General features: G+C 45.1%; 1 protein-coding gene across 1 annotated transcript; it reads left to right on the top strand.

Annotated features, from left to right (window-relative positions):
• Positions 1 to 1,741: 1,741 nt before the first annotated feature.
• Positions 1,742 to 25,664, top strand: LOC104502507 (oxysterol-binding protein-related protein 5-like; the record flags this gene model as incomplete). The annotated part of the gene is made up of 12 exons (XM_010151590.1): positions 1,742 to 1,913; positions 7,162 to 7,381; positions 11,376 to 11,560; positions 12,977 to 13,058; positions 13,668 to 13,766; positions 14,709 to 14,805; positions 15,721 to 15,819; positions 17,030 to 17,127; positions 19,144 to 19,233; positions 21,984 to 22,120; positions 24,807 to 24,992; positions 25,526 to 25,664. Coding segments are annotated over 12 exons (1,604 nt in total), but the record flags the coding sequence as incomplete, so codon positions are not given.
• Between the last annotated feature and the right edge of the window lie 481 nt (positions 25,665 to 26,145).

The following is a 26,145-nucleotide window of genomic DNA, read 5'->3' as shown; positions in this document are numbered from 1 at the left end:
CATGATTCTATGACTTTGGGGTCACCTTGCCGCCCTTGTTAGAAAGTGTAGACGTAGCCAGTGTGTCGCTGTAACTGTTGTAGGATAATTTCTGCGTAAGTGCTGCAGGGCACTGAGGAGCTGGCTGCTGTTACTGCTCCAGCGTGTTCACGCTGCTGCAGATCAAGCTACCTATCAAAGCATCTGATTTTACAAGCCCATTGAATATAAAAATATCTTGGTATATGCAGCATTTGCAAATGTCTTATCATTCGGTCCTCACTCTGCAGAGCTGGAAAAGAAAAGCAAAGATGTAGAGAGAGAAAAGTCAAAGAAGATGTGCCTGAGTAGGAGTGAGCTCCCTTGGATAGAATAGCCTGAAACAGGTTTTCATCTTGGTGGGTTTGGGCGAGAGGGGATATGGAGGGGGAGATGGATTTGTGCTCAGTGGAGCCATTAACTCTACTAGGTTAGCCATGTAAATCCTCCACATGGTGAGAAGGGAATACATCTCAGCATGTAAAGCCTTAATGTAGGAATATTTGTTAAATTCAAAATAGTGTGAAATCAATTCCAACAGCCTTCAGCTTTCCTAATCTTTTATTAACCATTATGTGTGATTTTATTATTAAATCATAAGCTGATGCTGAAGGAATTTATGGGATGAAATTACAATAAGTGACTGAGCACTGCGGCTTTTGTGTCTCAGTGTTTTAAGTGCAATTCTTCAAGCTTTTGGGGTTATTTTTCTCTCTTTTACAGGTTGCAGCTTTTACCAAAGCAAGCACTAAAAGCTACTCACATTTATAAAAATTGTATATATATATATGGTCAGGATTTATTTTAAACTGTCATTGATCTTGTTATAGAGCCTAATTGTGGTCATATCAAAGCTGATGGGAATCCTGCTCAAGAGAACAGCAGGATCCTAGGGAGATTTATGCATATGCTTGTTGCCAAGTGTGTGATATAATTCTATGTATCGGGAACATTTCCCAAATGGGACCTAGGGATGAATGTGGTCCAGGGAAAGCCTGTTTGTAGCACTTGCCATTGCTAGAGCAAATTTCTTTTGTTTTCTTCACTGCCTCTCAAGCACACTTCTAATTACTGCAAAATATATTCTGAGGACTGTAATGAGGAGCTCTGTTATACATGGTTGAAATGAGAGGATAAGTCCCTTGATACTTCGATTCTTGAATGTTGAGGCCGTTTGCGGGTGTCCTGGCCTCGTTAACGACAGCGCTACAGAAGCAGGCTCTTCTCAGGTGCTTCCAAGAATACAGTGACTCCAACATGGTGGTTCTTAGGCTTTAACAATAACCCACAGTTTTGTAGACTTGTATGGATCATTGCCAAAGGAGCCATGGGGTCAGTTTGGATTCCTGTGCTTTTCATTTGCTGCCTGCCTGTGAGACCTGCCCAGGCCTCAGAAAATCCAGTGAGGCTGTGCACAGGAACTGCAGTTTGTCTTGTCTCTCTGCCATGCTTATAGTTTCTGGTATTTGCAAAGCAGACCCTTCAGGTGAAGACTGTGACAAGATAAGAAAAACTGATGCTCCACCCAGATTATGGGATGAACTGCGCGGGGAGAAGGAATGGAGAAAAGGAAAAAATTATGTATGTGAAAAATAGAGTATTGTATACAGTGACTTCCTGAATCATAATGAGCTTTATTCCCAGGCAAGAAGCTTCTGAGAAGCAGTGCATGAATTATCTTATTTACTCCCCTGTGCTTAAATAATTCCTTTTGTTTTCACAGGCCGATGCTGGCTGGATGCTTTGGAACTTGCCCTGCGTTGCTCCAGCCTCTTCCGGCTCAGTGCCTCCAAGCAGGGAAAGGATGGAGAAATGAACTACTCGAGCGATTCTGCGCATGCAGGGCTCAACCACCTCTTGCACACAAGTGCTATCTCAGACCAGGAGTTCTTCCAGTAAGATGGGGCTATCACTTAGTGCACAGAAAGGTGTCGCATGGCTCACACTTGGTCATCCTTCTGACTTTAGCATAATCTATCCAGAGTGCACTCAGGGAAGCTGTTTAAAAACCAACCTGTGTGATGTTCTGCATCCGTCACTAATACATGGGTTTGGTGCATATGAGGTTTGTTGTCACCTCGTGCTTGAGCACACAGAGTGAGGAGAAGGTCAGCTGTGTTCGTGTGTACATAAACAGTTTCCTTCTGTCCCTTGCTCTGGCCACAGTGCTGTCTGGAGATGCTGATGTGAAAAATAGCTCGCCTGAGCAAAGATTGCAGAATGTAGCTACTGGAGTAGACCTGTAGTTGTACAGAGTCACGAACAATGTCTGTCTGTCGGCTGGCACATACGGCTCTGAGTCTGATCTATTTCTTAATAATGCATTCTCTTTTCTAATGATACTGTGTCATAGTCAGCAAAGTGCACACACTGCATCCTTAGTTTTATAATTACTTTCTCTCTCTACAGGGGTTTTGAGTGGTTTCCAATTTCTTCCGTGATGCATCAGATAAATTTTTACATAAGGGGAAAAAAGTCCCCACAGTCCTCTTTCTTTTCATATTCCTACTATTACTGCAGCATTTTGGAACAGCTCACATCAAAGCTCTGTGAGCATTAAAAAACCCCAGGCCTTCTCTGTTGCTTATAGCTAAACAGGCAGCTCCAAAAATCCCTCTGGTATAGACACTTGGCCCTTGGAGTGGGAACTGGGAGATGTAGTGTCTGTTAGTAGTTCTGCTGATACCAATCTGACTCTACGGGCTCAGAGCAGTGACCATTGGTTACACAGGTTATGGGGTAGCAGGTCTTGCAGTCTGCAAGGATGATGCCGTGCACTGTGGGACTTCACCTTTAAGTATTCTTCTTAGGCTGTGTTATAACAACAGCAGGGATCTGAGTCCTCTTCAGGGTGTTGAGATATCTCATGTCCCATGGGACTAAAGGGATGGCAGCATTTTGGTCTGTCCTTTGCTCTGAAAGTCTCTGGTCTTCCCCAGCATGTGTTCTCCAGTCGTGCTGTTTGGCTTTTTAGCCAGAGTTTGAAGAAGAGCTTTACTGAAGAACAATGGAAGAAGAGAAGGAAATGTGATGTCTTACCAGGGCATGTGCCCTAGTACTTGTGCAAATACTTCTGTTGTTGTTGGGCTGCTTCCATAATACTTTACTTTCTAATTTCTTTCTACCTAAGAGAGAGTGCTCGCTGGATAATGAATCCAGGCATACAGAGGACTTGTTTTTCAGCTGATGGATGTGTGTACAGAAATCCAATATTAAAATGGAGCCTGTGGCACAGAACATTGAGGCAAACCCATGTCTACTTTAAGGCAGTGCAGAAAATAGAGTTAAAGCTGTATTACAGTATTTCTTTAAAGAACAGTGTGTAAATGACGCTTAAATGATGCCTCTTTTCCACATCTTAGTTGTTCAGCATTAAAAGCTCTCTTGAATTATGGGGCTCAGCAGTAGCACACGTGGCAGAGTTTCCAGCAGCACAGAGTACCCACAATTGGAACCAGATTTTTCTGACAGGCTCAGGTTGTAGCTGAGTCTGGTTCAAGCTGGGCGTTCAGCATCTGGTTGTCTGGACAATACACTCTCCTTTCTGAGTCCTACCACTGGGTTTCAAGTCTACCCAGACTTTCGCCAGTGCTTAAAGCCATGGGGAGTTTGCTGGTTGCAGGACAGGGGGACGACTGGCTGCCATCCATGAAGGAGTAAAGAATGTTTAAACAAGGGAGAACACTAAACCAAAACCGTGCAAGTGCTGAGCAAAGGGTTTTTGGTTTGCCACTGACAGTGGCTTCCTCACAGGGATTCAATCATTCTAATTAAATGCCTTCCCTACAGGGAATCTTACCAATTAAATTGGCACGCTGTTGTTAGGGGGCCAGTTAATTACATTTAACTCTATCTTCAAATTAGCCAAACTACTCTGTCGAGAAAAGAAAGAGAAAAGGGAGATGATGGATATTATAGGAGAACAAAACCCAAGGGAGTTGGCAAAGGCGAATCTTCCGTTGAGCCAAAGTTGCGTTTGTCTGCTGGCTGCTTTGCTCCTTTCCTGCTGGGAAGGAAGTCAAGATTATACAGTGATTTTAAAATCCGTGTCTTTAGCAGCGTATAAAAATGAGAGGGAGAGAACCGTGCAAGTGAATCAAAGGCTAAAGCACTGTGTAAATCTGATTTTAGACAAGAGGTCTTTAAGGCACCAGGACCGCATTAATACAAAGTTGTATTTCTTGTGGCCTCCCTGTCTTATCTCCTGCAAGCCCAGGAAGCTGGCTGGTTTACTTGTTTGACAAGAGCCAAAGGGGTCTTTGCTTTGTGTACAAGAGCAGTATCAAACCCTAAGAAGTCCTGGTCACTGACTGAAGTTTCCAAGAATGCCCCTGGAGAATAAAGCACTGGTATAAGACAGCTCAAATATGCTGAAACAGTAAATTAGCCATGAAAAATGCCAGGTTATTAATGTTTGTGTTGGAAAGGCAGTGTTCACTTTCAGCAAAGTCATTCCCTCCCAGTTTTTTAAGCCTGGTCCAGGCTTCCCATTGGAAGCCCCTGGAAAATCTTTACCTGGATTTTTGTTCAAGCTCATGGCGTGGCTTTTGTTTTCAGCATATCGTACGTAGTTAGTGATGCTTCTCTTTGGAGCAATAGAAGAGCCTGGCTCCATTGGAACATCTCAAATAGGTTCTTCAGAATGAGGAGCATCTGTTTGCCCTTTGGTTCCTCAGAGTGGCTCCTTGGCTCTGTTAAGTCTTGCCGTGCTTGTGGCTGGTGGATAATCAATGCACAGTTGAGTGGGATTTCTTGTGAATTTAATTCCCTCTTGGACTAAATCTGTAATTCTTAAAAAATAATGGAGAGGAGCAGAGGAAACTAACAAAAGGGTCATTTGCTCCACTGAAACTTCAGATGTTTCCCAAATGTGAGGTGGGTGACACTGAAAAACACTTGCTCTTCTTACAAATGTGAAATAGAAACAAGTGCTACTCCTCAGCTGTGAACCATAAGCCTTATAGCGAACTCGTCTTTCGAGCATTTTTACCCTGTGGAAAAAACTTTCACTAGGTAAGGGAGGTTAGTAACCGCAGACCAATACTCACATATTGCTCATTGTCATTTTGCTCATTTCAATTGGTCATTGAAACATTAAGAAATAAATTAGGTATTTAAATGATCAGCAACTAATAACTTCCTCGACCTACTATCTCGGAAGTATCTGTGCTGAGGAATCATGAAAGTGTCTCTGCAGACAGTATCTTTGTAGTCTCATCGGTCTCTCTTAAACTCATGCATGTGCTTCCAGTGTATTTGGTTATCAGTCATTGCACCTGCTGGTTGCCAGCTGAAAGAAAGAAGTATCGTTCTGGCACCAGAACAATGAAGAAATATAAGGTCTAATAGCAAGTTATTGGTGCTGGGGTATAGTGGTCACTGACTCTCTGATTTATGATCTTAGTTTTATTTTACAGTAAAAATGTAAATTAAAAAACCTTGTAGTTCATATATATACGCACAGACGTATATGCATGCATGCATGTATGCAGATGGAGTTAAAAGATTTTCTAAAGGCACTGAAAGCTATAGAGGACATGTTCAGAAGAACTCTAGAAAGTGAGCTTCTCCAGGAACTGAGCTGTGACTGTCACAATGTGGCTTTCTTGCCGTGTTAAAAATCATTTCAGTGCATAGGTGGAAGCTGAGATCTTCTGAAAAGCTGATGCCAGTTCTGTGTTCGGACTCTTCTGTTGGTTTTTTTTGTTTTTAATCTGGCTCTAACTAGCAATGCCTAATTATCTTTTTTTAAGAATTAAAAAAAGAGAGGGAGAACAAGGGATGGGAACTTTCAGCATTAATCTGTAATCAAAATTGGAACATGCCCAGAATGGCCTGAGAAAAGGCTCATCGTGGGGACACTTCAAGTTTGACAGAACATTCCCTGACCTCCAGTGGAAGGTGTCCCTGCCCATGGCAGGGGAGTTGGAACTAGATGAGCCTTAAGGCCCCTTCCAACCCAAACCATTCTGTGATTCTGTGTTTCTATGTACCAAGGAGAGAAATCTTGGTCTGAGAGGGAGGTGTACTGCAGGAAGTAACAAACGGCTTCAAGATCCAGGGCCTGTTTAGATCCTATGAAACTCTTGGCATAGCTGAAGATCTTACTGCTCTATCCAAGAGCAATTTTGTGTGAGGACTTGGGTAAGAAATTTTCAGAGGAAGGTCAAGCAGAGAAGGTCAACACCTAGCTAGGCTGTGCTAGGTACCAGTGCTAGGCAAGGTCGCGAAAGAGGTGATGTGTGTCTGAAGACATGTATGAATAGGGAAAACTGAAGTCCATGCAAAGTATCACTTGAAAAAATGGGCATTTAGTGATACTTTTCAGCACCTGACCTCTGGCCCATATAATCATGTTTGCCATCTGTTTTATGAACTGCATCTGCTTTTTCAGATGGAGATGCTATAGGCTACTTGAGAATTTTTGGCTTTCTCCTCATTCTCTAAAGTCCAGATCACTGATCATGAAGCTTGCTACACCTTCCACACTTCCCTTTGATGCTGTTATAATCTGGGTGTTTTTACATGTAGTCGTCCATGCTTTCAACTCAGTTCTCCCACACAGTGTTATCTGAGGGAAGCACATTCCCCAGGTTAGTTTGGGTATGTGTGTGTGAAAAACTTCTACTGGTTTTTAAATTTGCCTTTTCTAGTGTAGGGCTGACTTAGGATCACCATCTGTAGAAGTGAAAGTATCAGTAGTACTGAAAAGAAAACGTATCCCATAGTGTCATATTTTTTCCATATGCTACAACCCACTGATTTGCTTCTGTAAAGGGAAAAACCTCTCCTGACTGACACTTCAGTTCTCTAATCAGCAGTGTTCAGTTGTGAGTGTGTGCTCTGCATCCCTCTGGTATGAGGGCTGCCATCCAGAGCCAGCAGCAATTCTGCACTAGGGTGGGTAAGTGGAGCTGTGTGGCAGATTTTGCAAAGTGTAGTTTGGAGGGAAGAATCCGATGGCAAAAATCTCACTGTTTCCCTAATAAAACCCCTGCTATTCAGGAAGGCGGTGTCTGATACTCTTTGGGGCTGCACACCCTATTTAGAGTCCTTGGGGCGTGTTTTTACCTTATCTAAAAGGCCTTAATTAATCTGGCTTTGCAAATCAAATTGAAGTAAATAATGACCTGTGTGTTGCAGTTTGAATGAATCAGCCCTGGAGAACCACCACCATTTGGAAAATGACGCCTTTTCGGACAAGTCCGAGAGAGACAACGTAGAAGAGTCGGAGAACGAAACTCATGAGAATAGCCGGAAGACAAACGAAAGCGAGAGCGATCAGTCAGAAACCCATGGAGAAATCTCTCTGGGAAGGAAAGGGACGACTTACATTGAACAGATCTATGAGGAGTTTGGGGAGGTAAAATAAAGGCAAAATTACTTTAAATGCTGCCTGTTTCTGTTAAAATATCTCTGTTCGTAGTATTTGTCATTCAGCCCTTTAGATGCATGGCGGTTAAGAACCAGCTTTGTGACTTCCAGTGTTTTACAGATAAAGCAAAGCACAGCTTTCTCCTAAATTATGTTGAATTATCGTGCGCTCTAATAATTATGCATTACGAACAGCAGCTCTGCTATTGTGCTTTGGCATGTTGCCAGCATCAGCAATTGCTTTAACCAGTTATTGCTTTGAAGAGCCGCATAGCGCTGGCACAGTGCTTTGAGCAGCCGGCGGGAGGGGGAATCATTATTCTGGGCATGTGTCCTGGCCAATTAGGATGCTCAGTCCTGGCGTGTAACAAAATATGATACTTTCCTTTTTTTCATTATGCATGGAACATCCCTTTTGTGTGTCCTAATGGAGCATTTGAGCCACTTGATCCCTAAATGACAGTTTCTTGTAGGAAAGCCATTTCTCATGTCACTTAGCAGCAGGAAGATGTGGTTCTGTTCCGTATAAGAGCCTTTGTTAGCTGGATGTCACTGGCATCTCTGAGGAAGGCAGCACTGGGAACCAAGTGTGTTGGATAAGAATCAGTCCAGGCAGGCAGCGGAGCAGCTCTGCTCCAGTGCCGGGAGGGCTCTGAATGTTGGTGCTTTAAAGAAAACCACTTTGCTAGAAAGCGGTTTCTTTCTAGAATCATTTAGGTTGGACCTTTAAGACAGAGTCCAGCCGTAAACCTAACACTGCCAAGTCCACCACTAAACCGGGTCCCTACGTGCCACATTTACATGCCTTTTAAATCCTTTTAAGTACCTTCAGTGATGGTGTCTGAGCCACTCCCCCAGACAGCCTGTTTCAATGCCTGACAACCCTTTCAGTGAAGAAATTTCTCCTTATCCCCAATTTAAACCTCCCCTGGCACAATTTTAGGCCATTTCCTCTTGTCCCATCACTTGTCACTGTGAGAAGAAACTAACACCCACCTGGCTACAACCTCCTTTCAGGGAGTTGTAGAGCAATATGATCTCTCCAGAGCCTCTTCTTTTCCAGGCTGAACACTCTCTCAGCCCCTCCTCACAGGGCTTGTGCTCCAGACCCTTCCCCAGCCTCTTATGCTCCTTTGTCAATGTTTTCCTGGAAGTGTACTACTAATATTGAGGAAACGAATACAGTTAAATGTATCCTAATTGCACTTTGTGTTTCACTGCATGGTAACTTAAAACACTGAGAATGGCTAGATGTCCCACACACAGATTGTATTCCTCCTGCTTGTTTCTCCGCAGGCTCCTTATAGCAGGACAAGCTACATGAGAGACCACATAAGAATGTCTCTGCCACGCCACTCTGCAGATGTGCAGGAGGAGTTCAGTTTTGCCTCCTCCTTTCCCCAGCCCAGCCACCCCCAAGAGCAGCAGTTTGTGGTCTGGAGCCACCACTCCAGGTAGCATACGTTTGCTGCCATTTCAGAGGTCAGGTGTGAGGTGCAAGCCCCTGCTGCAGAACTTGTGCTTGCAAACAGAACTCTTGCTACAGAGACAAAAAACATCCCCAGCTCCTCTTTTGTGCCACTCCCGCTTCAGATCCCACCCCAGCCACACAGCAAATGGTAACTGGGTCCATACAGGGGATATTGACTGTAGCTGAGCAACTAAGCAACGGCACAATGGAGGCAAACTGGATTTCGATCAGCTGCTTACTCTGAAATGACCCTTTGCACGTGACAAACTTGTCCTGGAAGCATTGGTACGGCAGGCTGATACTTTGGTGTTTGGACAAGCCCGACAGGCAGCACTGATGTGTGTATGTGGGGGTGTGAGAGTGAGATCTCTCTGCAGTTTTACAGTAAAATCGCAAAAAAACACCCCGCAGTGCAAAACAAATGGAAAGGACTAAATTTCTGCTGTAGAGTGACACTTTGTGTAACATAAAATAAGGCTAAAATAAGCCATAGTGTGGCTGCTGAGGCAGAGGTAACATTCAGTGGGCTTTCAAAAGTAGCTGCCCTGTAGCCTTGGCCGTTAGTTGTTTTATTAGATTTCTGTGGTTGGCCAAGAGATGGGGCTGCCGTTAGCTGGGTCACACAGGGGGTGGAGTCTTACCGCACTGGTGACAGGAACACAAGGAAAAGTAGGTTGTATGCAATGACGTAGTTTGCCATCAGGATGGGTGGAGATGTCCCAAGGTAAACACGTGCCAACTGAGGAACTGCAACTGCTGCCCCTCGGTCTGTGTGTGCAGTTCCCATTTGACAGGACAAAGGGCGCAGATGCAAGCTATCGCTGTTAAATTTTCAGCTTGGCTTTGAAAGCTCATTTGAAAGGTGTTCACGTGGGCGTGTGCATCTGTATGCCCTAGAAAGGTCCGTGCTGGTGCACTGGCCTTCCGCTTTGCCTTGTTTGCAGTAGGAATGTGAAGGCAGAGACAGGTGTCACAAGGACTTGGAGATTGCAAAAGTTGGCCTAGAGTATAAAAAAGACACCTCCTCAGTAGGCAGATTGATCACCAAAAAAATCCTTTTTTCCAAGCTTTTAGTTTTAACAAGTTATAAAAAGGGTTATTGAGGGTGATGTGTTTTAGGGGAAAGCAAACCAGAAATGACTTCCAGTTGTTCTCATCCACCTGCACCTTCTTCTACCCTCCCTTTTCATCCATCCCTTCTGCAGTGCTTCATTCTGTGACGCTTTGTACAGCAATTTCAGCTCGGCGTTCACTTGTGTCACCAATACACGCACACTTGAGAACCTGCATAAATACTGAAAGCTCTGACAGACCCATAGGTGTTGTAAGCCCTAGGTGACGCTGTGGCATTCCGTTTCTTCTTGGAGGTTCAGGTTGTGTATTGCATTAGACTGTCACAAGAAGAATGGTATGATAATGGAAAAGCAGTGAAATGAAAGAGCTTTGTTGTTCCTCAGTCTGAAATTCCCCTCAGCCTGTAAGCTGCATTTAGTGTATTTCTGCCTGGCTAGTAGAAGGGCTGATTGGGAGCCAAAAAGTTGATGCTGGGAATGCTCCAGTGGTGATTTACACCATCTGCAAATCCTGTTGGGATATGCTATGTGTTCTCTCCCAAACCAAAGTCCATTCCAGAAGTGGATCTGTGCCCTTTTTCGCATAGAAATCTCTTGCCTAAACCCAGTAGAAATCCAAAGTATTCTCTTCCCTTGTTAATTTATTATGCTAGGATGCGTTAAAATGACATTCATGTTTGAAAACAGTTTCATTTTCTTTTTCCAGTGGCTGGAAAGGCCCATTCCCCCATGTTAAACCTCTTGTAGCCCCCCTGAATGCTGAGGAACTACACAGTTATAGCTAAAACCACAACATAATCCCTGGCTCTTTTACCATTACCTGCATTTCCGCTGCAAAGGCACTGAACAGCACTGGGGGGTGCTGTAGTTTTTGTCACCTGGCAGTGGGGCCTCTACCATACCAATTTGTCTTATTTTGAACTTGGAAGACTGCTTCCATTCTTGGTTTATTACCTGTTTCTCTCCTAATTTTTTCTACACGTATAATACTAAATCTTACAGTCTCTCATTTGCTGAGGATGAGACTGAGAGGAGCTTCTTATGTGCATCCTCTCCAGGCCACAGTGATGCTGTAGCAGCCTTGGGCATTTCTCTGAGGAACTGCAGTACAGAGTCCCCTTGGCTAACGTTGGTCCAGGCTGGCCCATCGCAGTCCCCGGGTGTGTAGCGGTGAAGGAGCACAGCAGCGTTGTGCCCCCTGCCACATGCCAGCACTGGCAGAGGTCCAGGGCTTTCTGTACCATTCGCTTTTGGGCTTTGGGGATTCACTTCTCCCGAGACAGAGCTGATCTCTCTTTGCAGCAGTGTACCTGGGCATCTACCCTTGTGCCGAGGCCAGGTATGCCTGGGTGAGCTTGGACCCTCCGTGGAAATGCACCACCAGAAAAACAGAAACGGTTTTCCTGTTTCTGCCCTGACCTTCCCTTTTCCCATCTTAGACAGGTGAATCATCTCAAACAGAAACTGTCTCTGAGGAGAACAAGAGCCTGATGTGGATCCTGATGAAGCAGCTGCGGCCTGGCATGGACCTGTCGCGGGTGGTGCTGCCCACCTTCATCCTGGAGCCCCGCTCGTTCCTTAACAAGCTCTCTGATTACTACTACCATGCTGACCTGCTTTCCCAGTAAGCAACACGCAGAGCGTGCCTGACGTGGGCACTTTTCTTATATCTCTGAAAATGTGCGACAGGGTTAGCTTGGTGCTGGCTGGGTTGAGTTTGTGTGCTTGAAAGGCTCCCAAATAATACCCAGGTCGCTGGATTCAATGTAAGTCAAGCCAGGCGTCAGCTGCAGTGACCTTTTTGCTGCCAGTGAGGGGCAAGGAGGCAAGGAAAACAGTTACACTTCAGATAAAGCTGCCTGTGCACATGCTCGTGTTTGCCAGCTTTGGCTGGAACTGATGAGGATTCAGCTCTTGCCTTGGAGCATCTCACAACAGAGCTGTGCCACCTTCTGGTGTGCTCCTGTACGGAGGGCAGCAGGACAGAGCAAACGGAGTTGTCAGGCACTTCTGCCCCCAAAAGCAATATAATTCAGTTGGTTGATAAACAAATAAGAAACATCTTTTAACACCGTTGATGAGAGAGACCTGCTGGGAGCAGGTAGAAAATGGAAAACGTTACGCTTGCAGATAGTACCAGCCTTCTCAGTGAGGTATGCCTGGTGTATTTTAAAGCCAGAGTGTGCAACACTGAAATCGCAGCACTAGGTACTCATGTTTATTCCACTGCCTCTGGGTAATTTTAGAATCGTGGTATTTTCAAGCCTTGTTTGTGGTATTTGTAGCATCTGAAGTTAAGGAAATGGTTCTCCACAGTGCTGAGATATAAGAAAACTTCAAGAGGTTTGGAGGTTTTGTTAAATAAACCTCTTTGTGGTATGGATGATCCTTCTAAATGGGTTTTGCAAGAAATTATCCAGGTTGATTTTCAAATCTGACTAAATGGTTGGAAATGCCAGCAACTCTATTGTTTATGTTTACTTCCCACTTGATCTTTGAGCAGGGAAGGGTTGGAAGAGGTGACGTTGAGAAGTGCCTACCAACCTGAATTATTGTATGAAATCTCAAAGTAGTGCAAGAGGCCGTGTAGCACATCAGCTTCAAAGATCTTTTAAGGAAGAGGGAAATTAAAAAAAGAGAGAAAACAAGACTAGTCTTTGATTGTGGTGGCATAAGTATTACTGGGTTTATGTCTCTCACTGTCTTACATTGTAGCTGTAACTCAATGCTAGTGGGAGTGGCAGCCCCACTTTAACATACTCGAATGTCCAATCAGACCTGATAGACTCCAGAAATTTTATTAAGGTTTTTTTTTTTTTAGGAGTGCAGAGCAAGAGGAGCCACTTTTTTAAGAGTTTTTTGTGTGTTGTTAATAAAAGGAAATAATTTTTGCTGGCAGACACCTTTTTCACTGGCAGCAGCACAGAAGTTCCTTCCTTTAGTACTGGGGAAAGACTATTGAAATTAATGTAATTAGGCTGGTATGAAACGAGTGTGATGTGTGAATAGCATAAAGAGCATTTTATGTTCTGTCCCACAGGGCTGTCCTTGAAGATGATCCATACAGTCGAATGAAGCAAGTTTTGAGATGGTATCTGTCCGGCTTCTATAAGAAGCCAAAGGTAAAAAAAAGCGTGAAGTTGGGGTTGTCAGGGACATTGAAATCTTCTGCGATGGTCGTGTGTTTATTGCTTTTCCTTTGACACTTTGCCTCTTCTATTGTTCAGAAGACTCTGACCATTGCTTTTAAAACTGAAGTTGCATTTGGTTTTGGATATTGAGTGCAAAATAGTGCTGTTCAACCTCAGAGCCTTTGCACTGGACAGATACAAGGCAAAACCTGTCATCAACAAATAACATGTCTTCGGATGCAAGATTTTTCCCTGTGCTGAAAGCAGGTCTCCTTCCCCGTTTCAGGCCTGTTAGTACCGTAGTGCCATGTGGCCACATCAGTATGCTCCTGCTGCGTACAGTAGCAGAAATAATGAAGTTTGATCATCTTGTAAAGCTGTGATCAGGCAGTATCAAAGATTTAAATTGGTGAGAATAGCAGATGAATCCATGGCTTAGATTAAGAAATTAGATCAGGAGGATATATGTAACCATTTCTTCAGTTTCAATTCTTGTGATTGACTTAGTTTAAGACATCAGGGAGGAAATTATTTTGTTGTTTTGTGGCCATCTCGCTAGAGCTGGATTGCAGCTCTTCATTTGATTACTTTGTTTTTCAGGGAATAAAAAAGCCATACAACCCTATCCTAGGAGAGACGTTTCGCTGCTGTTGGTTTCACCCTCAGACAAACAGTCACACATTTTACATAGCAGAACAGGTCAGTTGCTTTTTTTGGATGCTCGGGTGTGGCAAACAGCAGCCTGCTTGTACTTCCATGCACAGGAACACAGTCCTCATCTCACCCTAGGACAGGAACTTGGAGTTTTGTGTAAACATCCAGGGTGGGACATGGGGTGAACAAGCTGCTGATCTGTTTTGCTTTCTAGATTTGCAGAGACGATGTGAGCGTTGGTGGGCACTCGAGGCCATAAGAGCAGGTCTCCCATATGTAACGTTAGTCTTCTGCCCTACTGTTTTCTTATTGTTAATAAAACGTGGTTTGTGTTGCCTGTCTCAAAAGGGGCATAAAACACATAACCCAATCCTACCTTCCTTTATTTTTCAACTTTCTATAATGATTTTAATAGGAGTGAATTGAGGGCTTATCTCGGTGTCTCTGGGGATAAACGAAGGGCAGAGCTCACAAGTAAACTGGCCTGACAGAATTTAGTTGGAGACTTACAGCGTTGATAAAGGGATCTGTGGACCATGTGGACTTCGGCACAGGGACTCCCTGTTTCACATACATTTTTTTCCGATTTAATAAGAGGCTTTATTTTGTTTTATTTTATTTCAGCCGCTGCATTCATTTTATGGAGATTATTCAGATACTGCCAAAAAATTCTGCGCTGTCCTTTCTTGTGCTGAAAATCTGACAGTGCACATGTTGGCCTAAAGTGGTCTCACATGCACAAAGTCAAGAAAATCTGGAATGGGGGAGAAAGTTTACATAGATAATGGTCCCATAGATAATGGTCTCACATATGATGTTCCTTCCTTTAGCAGTGAGGTTAATGGTATTGGTGGGGCCTAAAGGACACGGCTTGTCCTGAACTTTCCCTAGAGCATCTGTAACACCCTGTGAGGCTGTGTGTGCACCCACCACTCGCTTTAGCCTGTGAAGACTGCTGTAAGTGACCTGTACCTATTTTTCTTCTAGGTGTCCCATCATCCACCAGTGTCAGCTTTTCATGTAAGCAATAGGAAGGACGGATTCTGCATAACTGGCAGCATTCTAGCGAGGTCCAAGTTTTATGGTAAGGCAGTAAGCCTAGGCATCTTCCAGGTGACATCGTGCATTGGCTTTGGTTTGGTTTTCAATCACTCCTGAGCATGTTGAGGGTTAAGAACAAAGAAATGCTTGAGAGATCTACCCCCAGGACACCCTAATTCCTTGTCTTGGCTTGGTTTTCCCCATTTCCACTGTTTCAGTGGGAGATTGCACCCCAAAAAGATCAGGTAGAAAAATTGAGGGTTTTAAAAACCTGGTTTCCAGAAAGCAAAGATTCATGAGAATGTAACTTGGCATATGCTCACAGATTACTCATTTTATAGCTATCTGATCATCCAACTGACTTCTGCAAAAGTCTCTGGATAAATGTAACCGTTTATCTGCTCGAGATTTCTGAGACATGAACACCAGACCTCCAAAACCACCTCAGATCTTTTAATCTCAATGGAGGCAGCACCACTGCAGGCTCTACGCAGGGCTGCCGTTTGAAATAGTTTTTTTGTTTGGACAAACACCTCTCAAGTACTATCCTCTGGTAAATGTATTTGCTGAAACACTTGTAAATAGTTACTGCTGTCCTTCCGGCAATTTTATTTGTTATTTGGGATCATACACAGTCAGAAAAGTTGTGAGAACAGAAGGACCTGGAAAACTTAAAAGCCTTTGAACTGCTTTCTGCGCCCCACTGACGACTTACTTAACCTACTGCCCTTTCTGCAATGAGGGCTAAATGCCAGAGCAAATATGAGCCGTACAGCAGTTTATTAGAACTGCCGGCCTCCACGTAAATGATTTGCAGGGTCCTGAGTTATTAGCATTTCATAGCTCTTCTTTCATTAGTGACCTACATTTAAATGGAAATGTTTTTCTAAAGTAGGATGAGTGACCAAGTATAACATGCATTTTTTAATATATATGTATTTGTTCTTTTAAATTCTAGGTAACTCACTTTCTGCACTGTTGGATGGGAAGGCAAAGCTTATGTTTCTAAACAGGGGGGAAGATTATATAATTACTATGCCATATGCCCACTGTAAAGGTAAGTTATGCCTGTTCAAACAGGACGCAAGCAGAAAGAATAATGTAATGGTATCTTACTGACTAACTTTGCACTGGCTCTCCTCTTCCCTCTCGAATGCCTGGCACTGCAGGACTGGTAGTTCCAGGGAGCAGTTGCTCCACATGAGTCAGTGCTCAGCGGAAGACTGGTAATCGTCACTGAAGTGGTTTTGATTTTTCTGTGCAGTGCTGAGGACAGAATTAGGCCCATTTAAATTAGCTTTAACCCTGTGTAGAAACAAAAATACACTGTGTATATGCACTGCAGGTGAAGTGAAGCTGGAAAGAGTAAGAGTATGTTTCTGAGCTTCTGAGGATAAAAAAGTTTTTCTAATGCTAACAGTGAAATTGTTTAATATATTTCCTGGCTTTTTGAGAATAAAGGAAATTCCTGATTCCTCTTCTGATTTCTTTGTTACTCAAATCATGATATTCCCCCGTGCATGAGCTGCCTCTCTTACCGTGTGGCTTTGCATGTGCACTGAGGCCAGGGGATGGCTGCCGCTTCACTGCTGTAACGTTGCGTTTCTCCCTAGGATGCTAAGCGTTGGTGGCATTTCCTCCACAAAACCACTCCTACAGCAGTTTGAGCCACTTTTGGTTTCTGAATATTTTTTATTTTGGCATGTTAACCTCTAAGTTAATATTGATGGAGGGCCTAGCTACCTGAAAACAGTAACTTCTGTAAGTCACACCCTCTGTGAACTGTTCCTGTGCATAAATCTGTCTCGTGTCAGTTTTTCTTTTTCTGCAAATGACCTTTTCAGACAATGGTAAGCAAGTGTAAAAAGGAGTCCCCTACATGACTACTACCAGTCTGTCAGATTCTGCTGAATCCTGCTGCAACTCCTCTCTGCCCCATCCACCCTGTGACAAGGGTCTGGTTAAGCACTAGTATAAATGACGTTGCTGGGCACAACTTGCCTTATTTTTCCTTTCCCACTTTCAGCTTCCCACAAACGCACTATCAGCACCTGTGAGTCAAGCTGTTTCCCGGTGTAATAAATGGGCAATATAGACTCAGGGAACGATTTTTCATGCTTAGAGTAAAGAGCCATTTCCTAGAAACTTTGGATTCTGTCTTTTCAAAACTTCAAGCCAAGTAGCGAATTTCGCAGCTTGCCAGTCTGAGTTGAGAAAGCAGATCACTTCCACGGCGGCCCCTCTTAAGTCTCTTTTTCCCCTTTCAGGACTTTTATATGGTACCATGACAATGGAACTTGGAGGGAAAGTTACCATCGACTGTGAGAAAACTAACCACAGGGCAGAACTGGAATTCAAGCTAAAGGTAAGAGACACTGTAGCCCCCATTCTGAACGGGTCTGAGGCTCACCCCTGTGCTCCAGGCACAGTAATGTATGTGTGCATTACCGGATGGCCTAACCAGAGAGGAGGCTCCATCCTGCAGTCAGTTTTGCCTGGTACAGCTTGATTTGAACCCAGGAAGCCTGAGTTTTACACATGACTTGCTCGCTGCCAGCCAGCTGGCTACTGGCCGAGCTCTCTTCTGAATCACATTGTGCCTTCTCTTGGGGCAGGTACAATTCCTTCGCTTGCAAAATACAGCGAGGTGTACAAAGTACTTTGAGGCAAGTGAGGATGTGGATCTTCAGTGTAGCTCTCCGGTAGCCATCACACACGTACTCTTACCTTTCAGGTATTACAGTGAACTGTATCTTGCATTTCTGAAGGCTAGGACCTTGTCCCGATAGCAGGGCAAGAGTCCATTTTCAGGCAGAGAGTTTTGAGTGGCTATCACACTGACGAGCCACAAGTCATTGCCTTGTACCTGTTCATGTCACTATTCCCTCCCCTAGAATGTTTGGCTATGCGGATGTGTGGTATACAGGTAAAATGGAGACACCTTTGAGCATTTCTGTAGTTACATGTGTTAAAATTTGAGAGGGAAAGTGATAACGGGTAACTTTTCTTGGACAGTTAACTTGCTTTTTAATGAGCATCATTACTCTTCTGCTCCAACAAACAATTTCTTGCCTGGGCATAAAATGAAAGGTGGAGAGCTGAGAGGCTGCAGGACTTGAGAGTTGCAGCCTTAGCCAGCATAAATGTGAGCGGTTACTGGAGTTAGGGGAGTCTTTTGCAGCCGACATTTTTCTGGGGGCAGTAATCATTTTCTGTCTTTTTTTGCCCTTATAAAGTGAACTGTTGCCCCATGTCCTTTCTTGACATTTGCCTATATCTGACTTGAAAGCCTGTTCATCCTGTAGGCCTGACGTACTGTGTTGAGGCCGTTGGGGTATTTCCCTGACTGCCTGCAGTGCTACCTCAGACCTCCAAACACTTCAGAGCTGAAATTGCCAGCCCTTCTCTTGATTGAGAACAATACGCTTAGACCAAACGTGACTCAGACTGGTCCCTGTGGCCTAATTATGTGCTCTGCTTTGAATATTTCTCAGCCACCTTTTGCAGTGGAATTGTGAGAAGTTAAAGGTAAACCCCATAACTTTGTTATTAATTTGGAAATGTACTGTTTCTCTGCTGGATTGCACACAGTGATTCTTGAGATACTTGTGATTTCTTCTTCCATCGGTATTGCCAGAAATTTGGGGTTATATCTTTATTTTAAAAAAAAAGAGTTCCTCTGCATGAACGTTATTGGAAAGGAGCTGCTAAAATCTCTGAAGAAATGTCACACGGTAAGTATGAGTGGAAGAGCTGGTCACTCGATCACTGCCATTTCCTGTGTTGGGCAGGCAGGAGGTGAGGGGAATTTTCCATTGTTCTGAGGATCTTTTCCTTGAGTCTGGAAATACCCTTTTTCTTTTTTTTTTTTGTTTGCTGCTGACATGTGATTCTTCACAAAGACTTCATGCTGATGCAGCTGTCAGCAGTGCCACACTGCTGCTGCTGTCCCATAAGCAGGAAAAGCCACCAAGTGCATAGTGCTGCTCCAGTTCTTTGGGCGAGGCTGCAGGTATGAGGGTGCAAACTGTAATGTGGTTCTGGACAACGGGAAGGACTTGCCCTCACACACTTACCCCGATGGTTGGCTGACAGTGAATGCATTTGCAGCGAAGGCGAGGCCTTGCGCTGCTGAACGTTAATGCATCTGAAGGCTTATCTCCCTGCAGCTCCTACGGCGATTTTGGTATTGCAAACAAAAGGAGGAGGGCACAGTGCTAGACAGTCAACATCTGTGTTCGAATTCATTCTGCTTTTCCCCACAGATACTGGAAATCAAGCAGGTTGCACTTTCTTTCCTTCCTGCTGCATCACTGTGTTTGGCTCCCTTCCAGTTCTCACTAGACTGATTGTATTTTCTATTTCTATTCTCCCCTGACAGCCCTTCTTCGGTGGCAGCACAAGCATTAATCAAATCTCTGGGAAGATTAAATCAGGAGAAGAGGTGTTAGCAAGTCTCAGCGGACACTGGGTAACATACGATAATCGAAGTTGCTGACAGTTGAAGTGCGCGTGGCGCAGGGTGCGTGGGAGGACTGGCAGCCCTTGGCAGGCTCCCTGCGTTGGAGTGGGGCTGTGTCCTGCCTACTCTGCGTGCAGGCGAGCAGAGCTTTCCGGGCCACACCTCTCAAGGTCATTTACGCTTCCGCAGTCCCATCCACTTGCAGCGCGAGTAACGCTGGCACTCCCAGAGCCTGGGCCAAAGCTGGGGGCGGTGAGGTGCATTTCAGTTGAAGCCAGTGGCTCTGTATTTAGGGTTCCAGGCATAGGACGAGCATGGATGGCAGGAGACAGTGTGTCTTCTGTGTGATTGTGAAAACCACGAGGCTTCCCTTTGTCTTGTGTTTAATACTTCCCCAGCTACTGCAGTATCAGGGAAGAACTTCACAGGGTTTAAAATTAATTACTTTCACAGCAAACCTTTATGATAGAAGATGGTTATTCCTCTGCTCATGAGACAAAGGACCAAGAGGCAGGTTCTGTGAGGGTCTCCCTGGGCATCTCAGAACAGTCAGCAGAGCCAGCTAGCATCGTTGCACATCTAGTGTTCACAAGTGAATCCCTCAAAAGTGTCGTTAAGCCAAAATCCAGGCATGATGAAGGATGTAGGCTAGAGTTTTGGTTGGGAACTCCTGGTAACCAAGGCAAAAGCAGTGAGCTCCGGCTTTGGGCTGAACACTTGAGTATTTATCTCAGCTACATTCAGACATCTACATCTTCATTACAGCTGGACTGTGCTCCCTTTCCAGTCCACAGAAATTGGCACTCCTGAGACAAGATTGGTCTCACCCTAAAGGAGGCATTTAAAGTGGAGCAGGTGAAGTGTGCCTGGATAAAGCCTTTTCTATAGCGAGGTCCTAACCACAGTGTAGCCTTTGGTATTGCACTCCTCCCTTCAGGCAATCTGTCTTTTTACATAAAAAGCTAGTGACCATTTTGAAATGGGGAGATTTGCCCTTTTCAGGTGTATACAAGGGGATTTTGTCCCTCAGCCTTGGTAGCTTTTCCATGCTGAGCTCCCTCTCCTGCAGGACAAGGCTTGGCAGTCGTGAGTTGCGTGGACTGTGGAGTACCTTGCCTGCGGTGGGTCCTGCCAGCACCATCCAGGAGAGCGTGTAATCGAGTGGCTCCCCTGGGATGCCCAGCCACATGGTTGTGTGCTGCTCAGCTTCCAGCTTTCTGTGTTTGGGTTTTATCAGCCCGAGAATAATTTATTCCTCCCTTGTTCTTTGTGCTGGTTGTTTGTGGTGCACAAAATTAGACTGATGTATAAGGGAAGTTAAATGGCTTTGAAAGGGTGGCTCCAGAAGCCGCTGTTTGCAGTTGCATGCTGTGAATAGAGTAGCTGCTGTGCAGCAGCAGGGACGTTGTTTGTTCTCCTCCCTCCCCGCTGAGAGTATTGGCCTGCTCTGCTGAGCTCTGCAGGCTTTTCTCTGGCACTGTCTGGTTTCCTGACAGAAACCCTCGCAGCTGAAAGGTTAATTCTCTGCCTCAGGTCCTGAAAACCCACCTGATAAAGAAGAGAAGCAAATCTCAATGCTTCTCAGCCACAGGATCAGAGCAGCAGCTGAGGGCTTGGATGCATGCCCCGTAGTGATGCTTGATAATGCCTGCATGTCTCTGCCCATCCACATCTGGGGGGCTCTCGGGGACCTGAGATCTGTCCTGGAACTTGCACCTCAGGGCATGGGAGAGGAAGTCCTGAGGGAGACTTTGAGGAGGGATGAGAGTCCCTCAGGATTGAAGGAGTTTCACAACTGAAGGTGTGGGAAGTGGACTTTGAGACATCCATCCAGGGACCGTGGCAGGGGAAGAAATGCAGCAGCTTGGACGCAAAGAAATGAGGCAGCAACAGGGAAAGCCGATAGCCGTGACCTGAACGAGGTCTGCATGATACCCACCCCATGTCTGGGCAGCTGAATGGCACCAGTGCACATGCTGTTCAGCTGCTGCAAGCGTCTGATTCATTCCACCTGCAGTCAGCGGCCTGCTGCTCACTGAGTGCTCTGCAGACTGCCCGTCTGGCTCCCTGGCATTGCTGCGCCTGTGGGCAAGGCTGGGAAGCAGCTTCCTTCGCAGGGACACAGCAGTATTGTCTAGCCAGCCTCGGATCAGAGAAGTGCTGCTGAATAGTTGGTTGCCAAGTAGATTGGCAAGGCATAAGGATGAAAGACCCCTGGCATTTTGAAGTGCTAAATGAAATTCAGGAACAGTAATAGAAAAAACAGGAACAATAATAGAAAAAAAAAATGTAAGGGAAGATGTCTCTCAGCTTTGGCTCTCCTATCTGGAGAGGATGGTATTTCAGTAGGCTCTGCGTGAGATTTCAGCCTAGAGAAATAGAAGACAGACTGGAAAAGGAGCTAGGGATCTTGTTTATGTGAGCTGGGTGGTACCTGGGAGGAACAGTGGGGAAAGCAGAGCATCTCAGGGCTTCTCTGGGTCCTGTTGTCTGGGGACAAGACTAACAAAAGGTACCAGGTCCCTTTCTAATTCTTCTCTGATTAATTCAGCCAGTGTTTCTGGGAATGCCTTGCCTCGTTTGCTTTAGAAACTTTCAGGAAGTGTTCAGTGTGATTTAATGGGATAGAGGAGGAAAGAAGCCTTCCAACCAAGCCCTACACCTGATCATCATCCGGAAGCAGCTTCCATGTGTTGGGATTATTTTCTGCTTTGTGTTTCTGATTGCCATTGACCTTTTCACTTCATTTTCCTTCTCAGGACGGCGAAGTGCATATAAATGAGTTGAAAAATGGGAACACGGAAACGTTATGGAACCCCACCAGTGAAGTGCGACGGCAGAGACTGAAGCGCCATATTGTACTCTTTGAGGAGCAGACGGACTTCGAGTCAGAGAGGTCAGGATTTCTGAGAACACCTTGCTGCTGCTTCCCTGCTGGAGTTGGGGTGCTGATCAGAAGGCTCCAATTCCTCAGCACAGTCCTGGAAGGGCAGTGACCCGCTTCACCTGCACATACTACCCAACCGTTTGCCTGGTTTTTTCCAGTCTATTAACTCTGGAGTATTTCATGAGGTGTAGCTCTGAAATAACCAGGGAGCTGGCTGAGAAATAGTGGAGGCTACTTTCTATCTGCTAAAATAACAACTCTCCCTGAACTCCAGAGATCACGAGCAGAGTCTCTGTAACTGCTGGAACATTTTATGGAAGGACAAGATGTCAGTCTGAGGTCAGATGCCTTGTTAAGAAGGGTTGTTTCAACCACAAGCTCTTAAAGTAGATGCAGGAATCATGTGGAAAGTCCTGGCATGAGCAGAGCAGTAGTTTGAACCACATAACAGGAGTTTATGAGAGAATGTAATTAAACAGGTGTTTAACCCTGCCTCGTAATCTCAACTGAGATCTCCAGTGAAGTCTGCACCGTTTTTTTTAGGGTAATCTAGATCACCTAAAAATACAGTCCAGGCACATGACTTAGGAAGGGAAAGGCATGACTACTGGAGACAATGAGCATCCCTGAGCCAATTCTTGAGCGAGAACAGCTGCAGCAACATCATGTGGTGCTGCCTTCAAACCAGGAAGTCCTGCCATCTCACCAACGCCCGTAGCCAGTACCAGCTAACAAGCCAAGCTGGTATGTGCACTTCGCTGCCTGTTCTGCATGACACCGGCCGCTTCCCTGTGGGCATCTGATTTTGGTGCCGCATCACTTCACACTAAGAAGATTCCCCTTCTTATGGGTGAAGAAAGGGATTGCGTAAAAATAAACCCCCATGAACATTTAGTTTGTTCTGGTCCGCGGTGGACGCTGTGGGCAATAAAGTCTGTATTTGTAACTTACAGTCGTGGAGTTGCCGTTGGCAGAGAGCAGAGCAGACCACAGCACATTTCTCAGTTAGTCTTCAGAGGAAGATTCTTTTAAAGGGGAAGAGAAATCTCTGTCTTGCAGACAAAGAATCTCCATTTCTCTGCTCACCAGGGTACTGACTCGCTTTGCCACATCAGAGATTAATAACGGTACATACATCCGTTAACGGTACAGGGGAAGGAGGCAAAAGGCAAAATTCTAGAGGTCCCGAACAGATGTTCCACCGAGCTTGTTATGCTGACAGTCGCATGAATAAATTACCATCTAATCCAGGTTATGTTCTGCCTGAATTGCTTAGTCTTTCCTGCAGTGTTGAAAATCACCTCTTTTCACAAATGCTGGAGTCTCTGAAGCTCATAGCATTATGCAGCTCACCATGGAGGGTCTCACTGTCTGCCACAGCTCTTGATGGAGTAATTTGCCCTTGTCAGACAATTTTGTGCCTGTTCCTCTGAGGTTCTTAGAATTAGAGGAGTCGCTCTTTACACCACTGCATTCCTAAGACTGACTCAGCGCCACCACAGTGTTTTCTCAGGCCGTTATTTTTACTCCTCCCTCCCCTGCCCCCATCGCTTTGAGCTTGAATTGAGTTTCCTTCCTTTGTTTCTGGGAGAAAAGATTCATACACAGGAAAATGGGAGTGACGTGTCCAAAAGGACAAGAAAGTGTTCCTCTGCCTTTGGTTAATTATCTTAGAGGCTGCTTTTTTGGAAGTGTTGTATTAACGTATGGTGATAAGAATATAATGAAAGCATCGGTATCCCTTTTGAATTAAGAGCTTGACAGCCAGGTCCAAAGTAAATGCAGTAATGTAGTCATCTTCCACATGGAGGACTGGTGTTTTGTGGAGCTGGGAATACTGGAACAGCCTGGATCTCCAGTGCCTATTCTGACAGTTAAACCACTCCATAATGGTTTGGGAGGGCTCGCCGCTAGTCTCAGAAGTATTTCCAATCTGAAATTAAAATTAGAGTGCTCTGATTAGAGGAACTGTGGAGAGTCCTATCGCAGCTTGGCTAAAGTAGTGATTTTTCTCTTGTAAAAGGCCGATCCTCTCCTGCGGGCAGAGGCTCAGTGGGACATCATGTGACGGATCACGTAGGTTTTGACAGCTGAAAACAAGTGCGAGTGAAAGCCTGGGTTCACGCTTGCAGTCTGTGAGCACAAGTACGCCTCCATTTCTCGCAGACCAGCTCAACTTCCTACAGATCTGCTTGCTGAGTCTATGTGGAAGTACAGCATCGCGTGTGCAGCTGCAAGCCATGCACATGCATTCATTTACCAGTGCTTCTAAACTATAAATACAAAGCCTTTGTTTCAGGAATAGACATTAACACAAAGGCTCCTAAACATACATGATTGAAAGGGTGAGGAAGACAACATATTCTCCATTATACATCAATCCCTGACCTCAACGAGCTGAGCGTAACTAGCTCAGAGCTCACACAGAGCGCACTAACGATTTTAGTGACTATTGCAGGTGATGCTGTCTAAGGTAAAGCTCCCCTGTTCTCTGGTAGATCACTGGATTCAGCATTCAGTGTTACCATTCTCATAACGTTCCTTTAATTTACAAGCCAAAACTGGGGCTGAGCCATCCTGTTACAGTTCCTCTGGAGTGTCAATAGACCAGAGAAGTGTCGGCTCTAAGGTTCCAGCTGGCAAAATGCATTGTTGGTTTTATGGTGGTTTAACTTGCTTCCCTGTTTATTTCTAGGCTTTGGCAGCACGTTACCAGTGCAATAAACAAAGGCGATCAACACAAGGCGACGCAGGAGAAGTTTGTGCTGGAAGAGGAGCAGAGGAATGCTGCCCGGGAGCGGAGAGAGAACGGCACAGAATGGAAACCGCTGCTCTTCCGGCACGACGCCACGACTAACGAATGGCACTACAAATACGAGGAGTGAGTGCTGGGGTTGGGGGTTATGAACAGACCTCGCTGCCTGAGTCCGCGGGCGTGCAAGCAGGGTTACAGGCCTGTAATTCAGGTGCTGCCATTCCCCAAACTATGCCCCAGCCTTGCTCTTCCTGAGCTCCATGACATTGTTAGAACGCATATTCCTGGTACTAATTGGGAGTAGGAGGAAATGAGGACTTGGCAATGGGACATCTGCCATGCCTTTGGTATAAATCCCTGTTGCTGCAATTGTGTGGACTCATTTAGCAGAGATTTTCAGACTGTGCGAGCAGTGGTGACAACTGTGTTGTCCTTCCCTGGCAAGAAGGGTGAAGCCTCTGAAGGCTGAGCCCCCTCATTTATCCTGGGAACTGGGAACGTAGAGGGAAGTGTGTTACTCCTCACACTGCATTTGCAGAAACTCCTGTTGGTGTCAGGAGCGAATGCCTGTCCTGCTGCCTGTGGAATTGGTGTGTTGCTCTTAATACACCTGGTGGGGTTCTGCTTTTTGTGATGGTTTTTTCCTTTGGTCTCAAAAGTTTAAGACCTTGGGATCCTTTGAACGACATTGCCCAGTTTGAGAAGAATGGGATACTTCAGACCATGGAACGACACTTATCCAAAAGGATGTCAAACCACAAAACAACGTGCATAAACAAGCAAATGACACGGCACAAGGTAAAAAGCCTGTTTTGGGGAATTCTTTAAGACTGTTCAGATACATAGCCCTTTTCTGCAGCGCTTTTTATGTAGGCACAGCATAGGCTGAAAGGTTTCTTTTGAGTAAATATAGCTTATGAGTCTAGACCTGCCATATTATACCAACGTTAACTCCGAATAATTATAATTCTTGGTTAACGTACCCTATCCATTTTGGTATTTTTCTCCACCCAGTGTTGGTGACAGTGACTCTGACACTGGGGTTTGCACGTGACTGGGCTGAACTTCACTGTTCAGTGTTTCCAAAGCAGAAAACTTCCCATAGTGAGGGTGTGAGCAAGGTTTTGGAGTACACAACTGAGATCCTGCACCTTCTATTTCGGTCTTTGCCATCTGCCTTTCCTACTTACTTCCTCTTAGACACGACAAGACACCTCTCTCCATCCTCTCCCTTAAACACGGATGATACTTTCTTATTTAAAAAGGGGAAAAAAGAGGA

The sequence above is a fragment of the Eurypyga helias genome, unplaced genomic scaffold (genome assembly GCF_000690775.1).
Source record: "Eurypyga helias isolate BGI_N326 unplaced genomic scaffold, ASM69077v1 scaffold37805, whole genome shotgun sequence".
In the NCBI taxonomy this organism is placed as follows: Eukaryota; Metazoa; Chordata; class Aves; order Eurypygiformes; family Eurypygidae; genus Eurypyga; species Eurypyga helias.
This window is presented reverse-complemented; position numbering and strand designations above follow the sequence as displayed.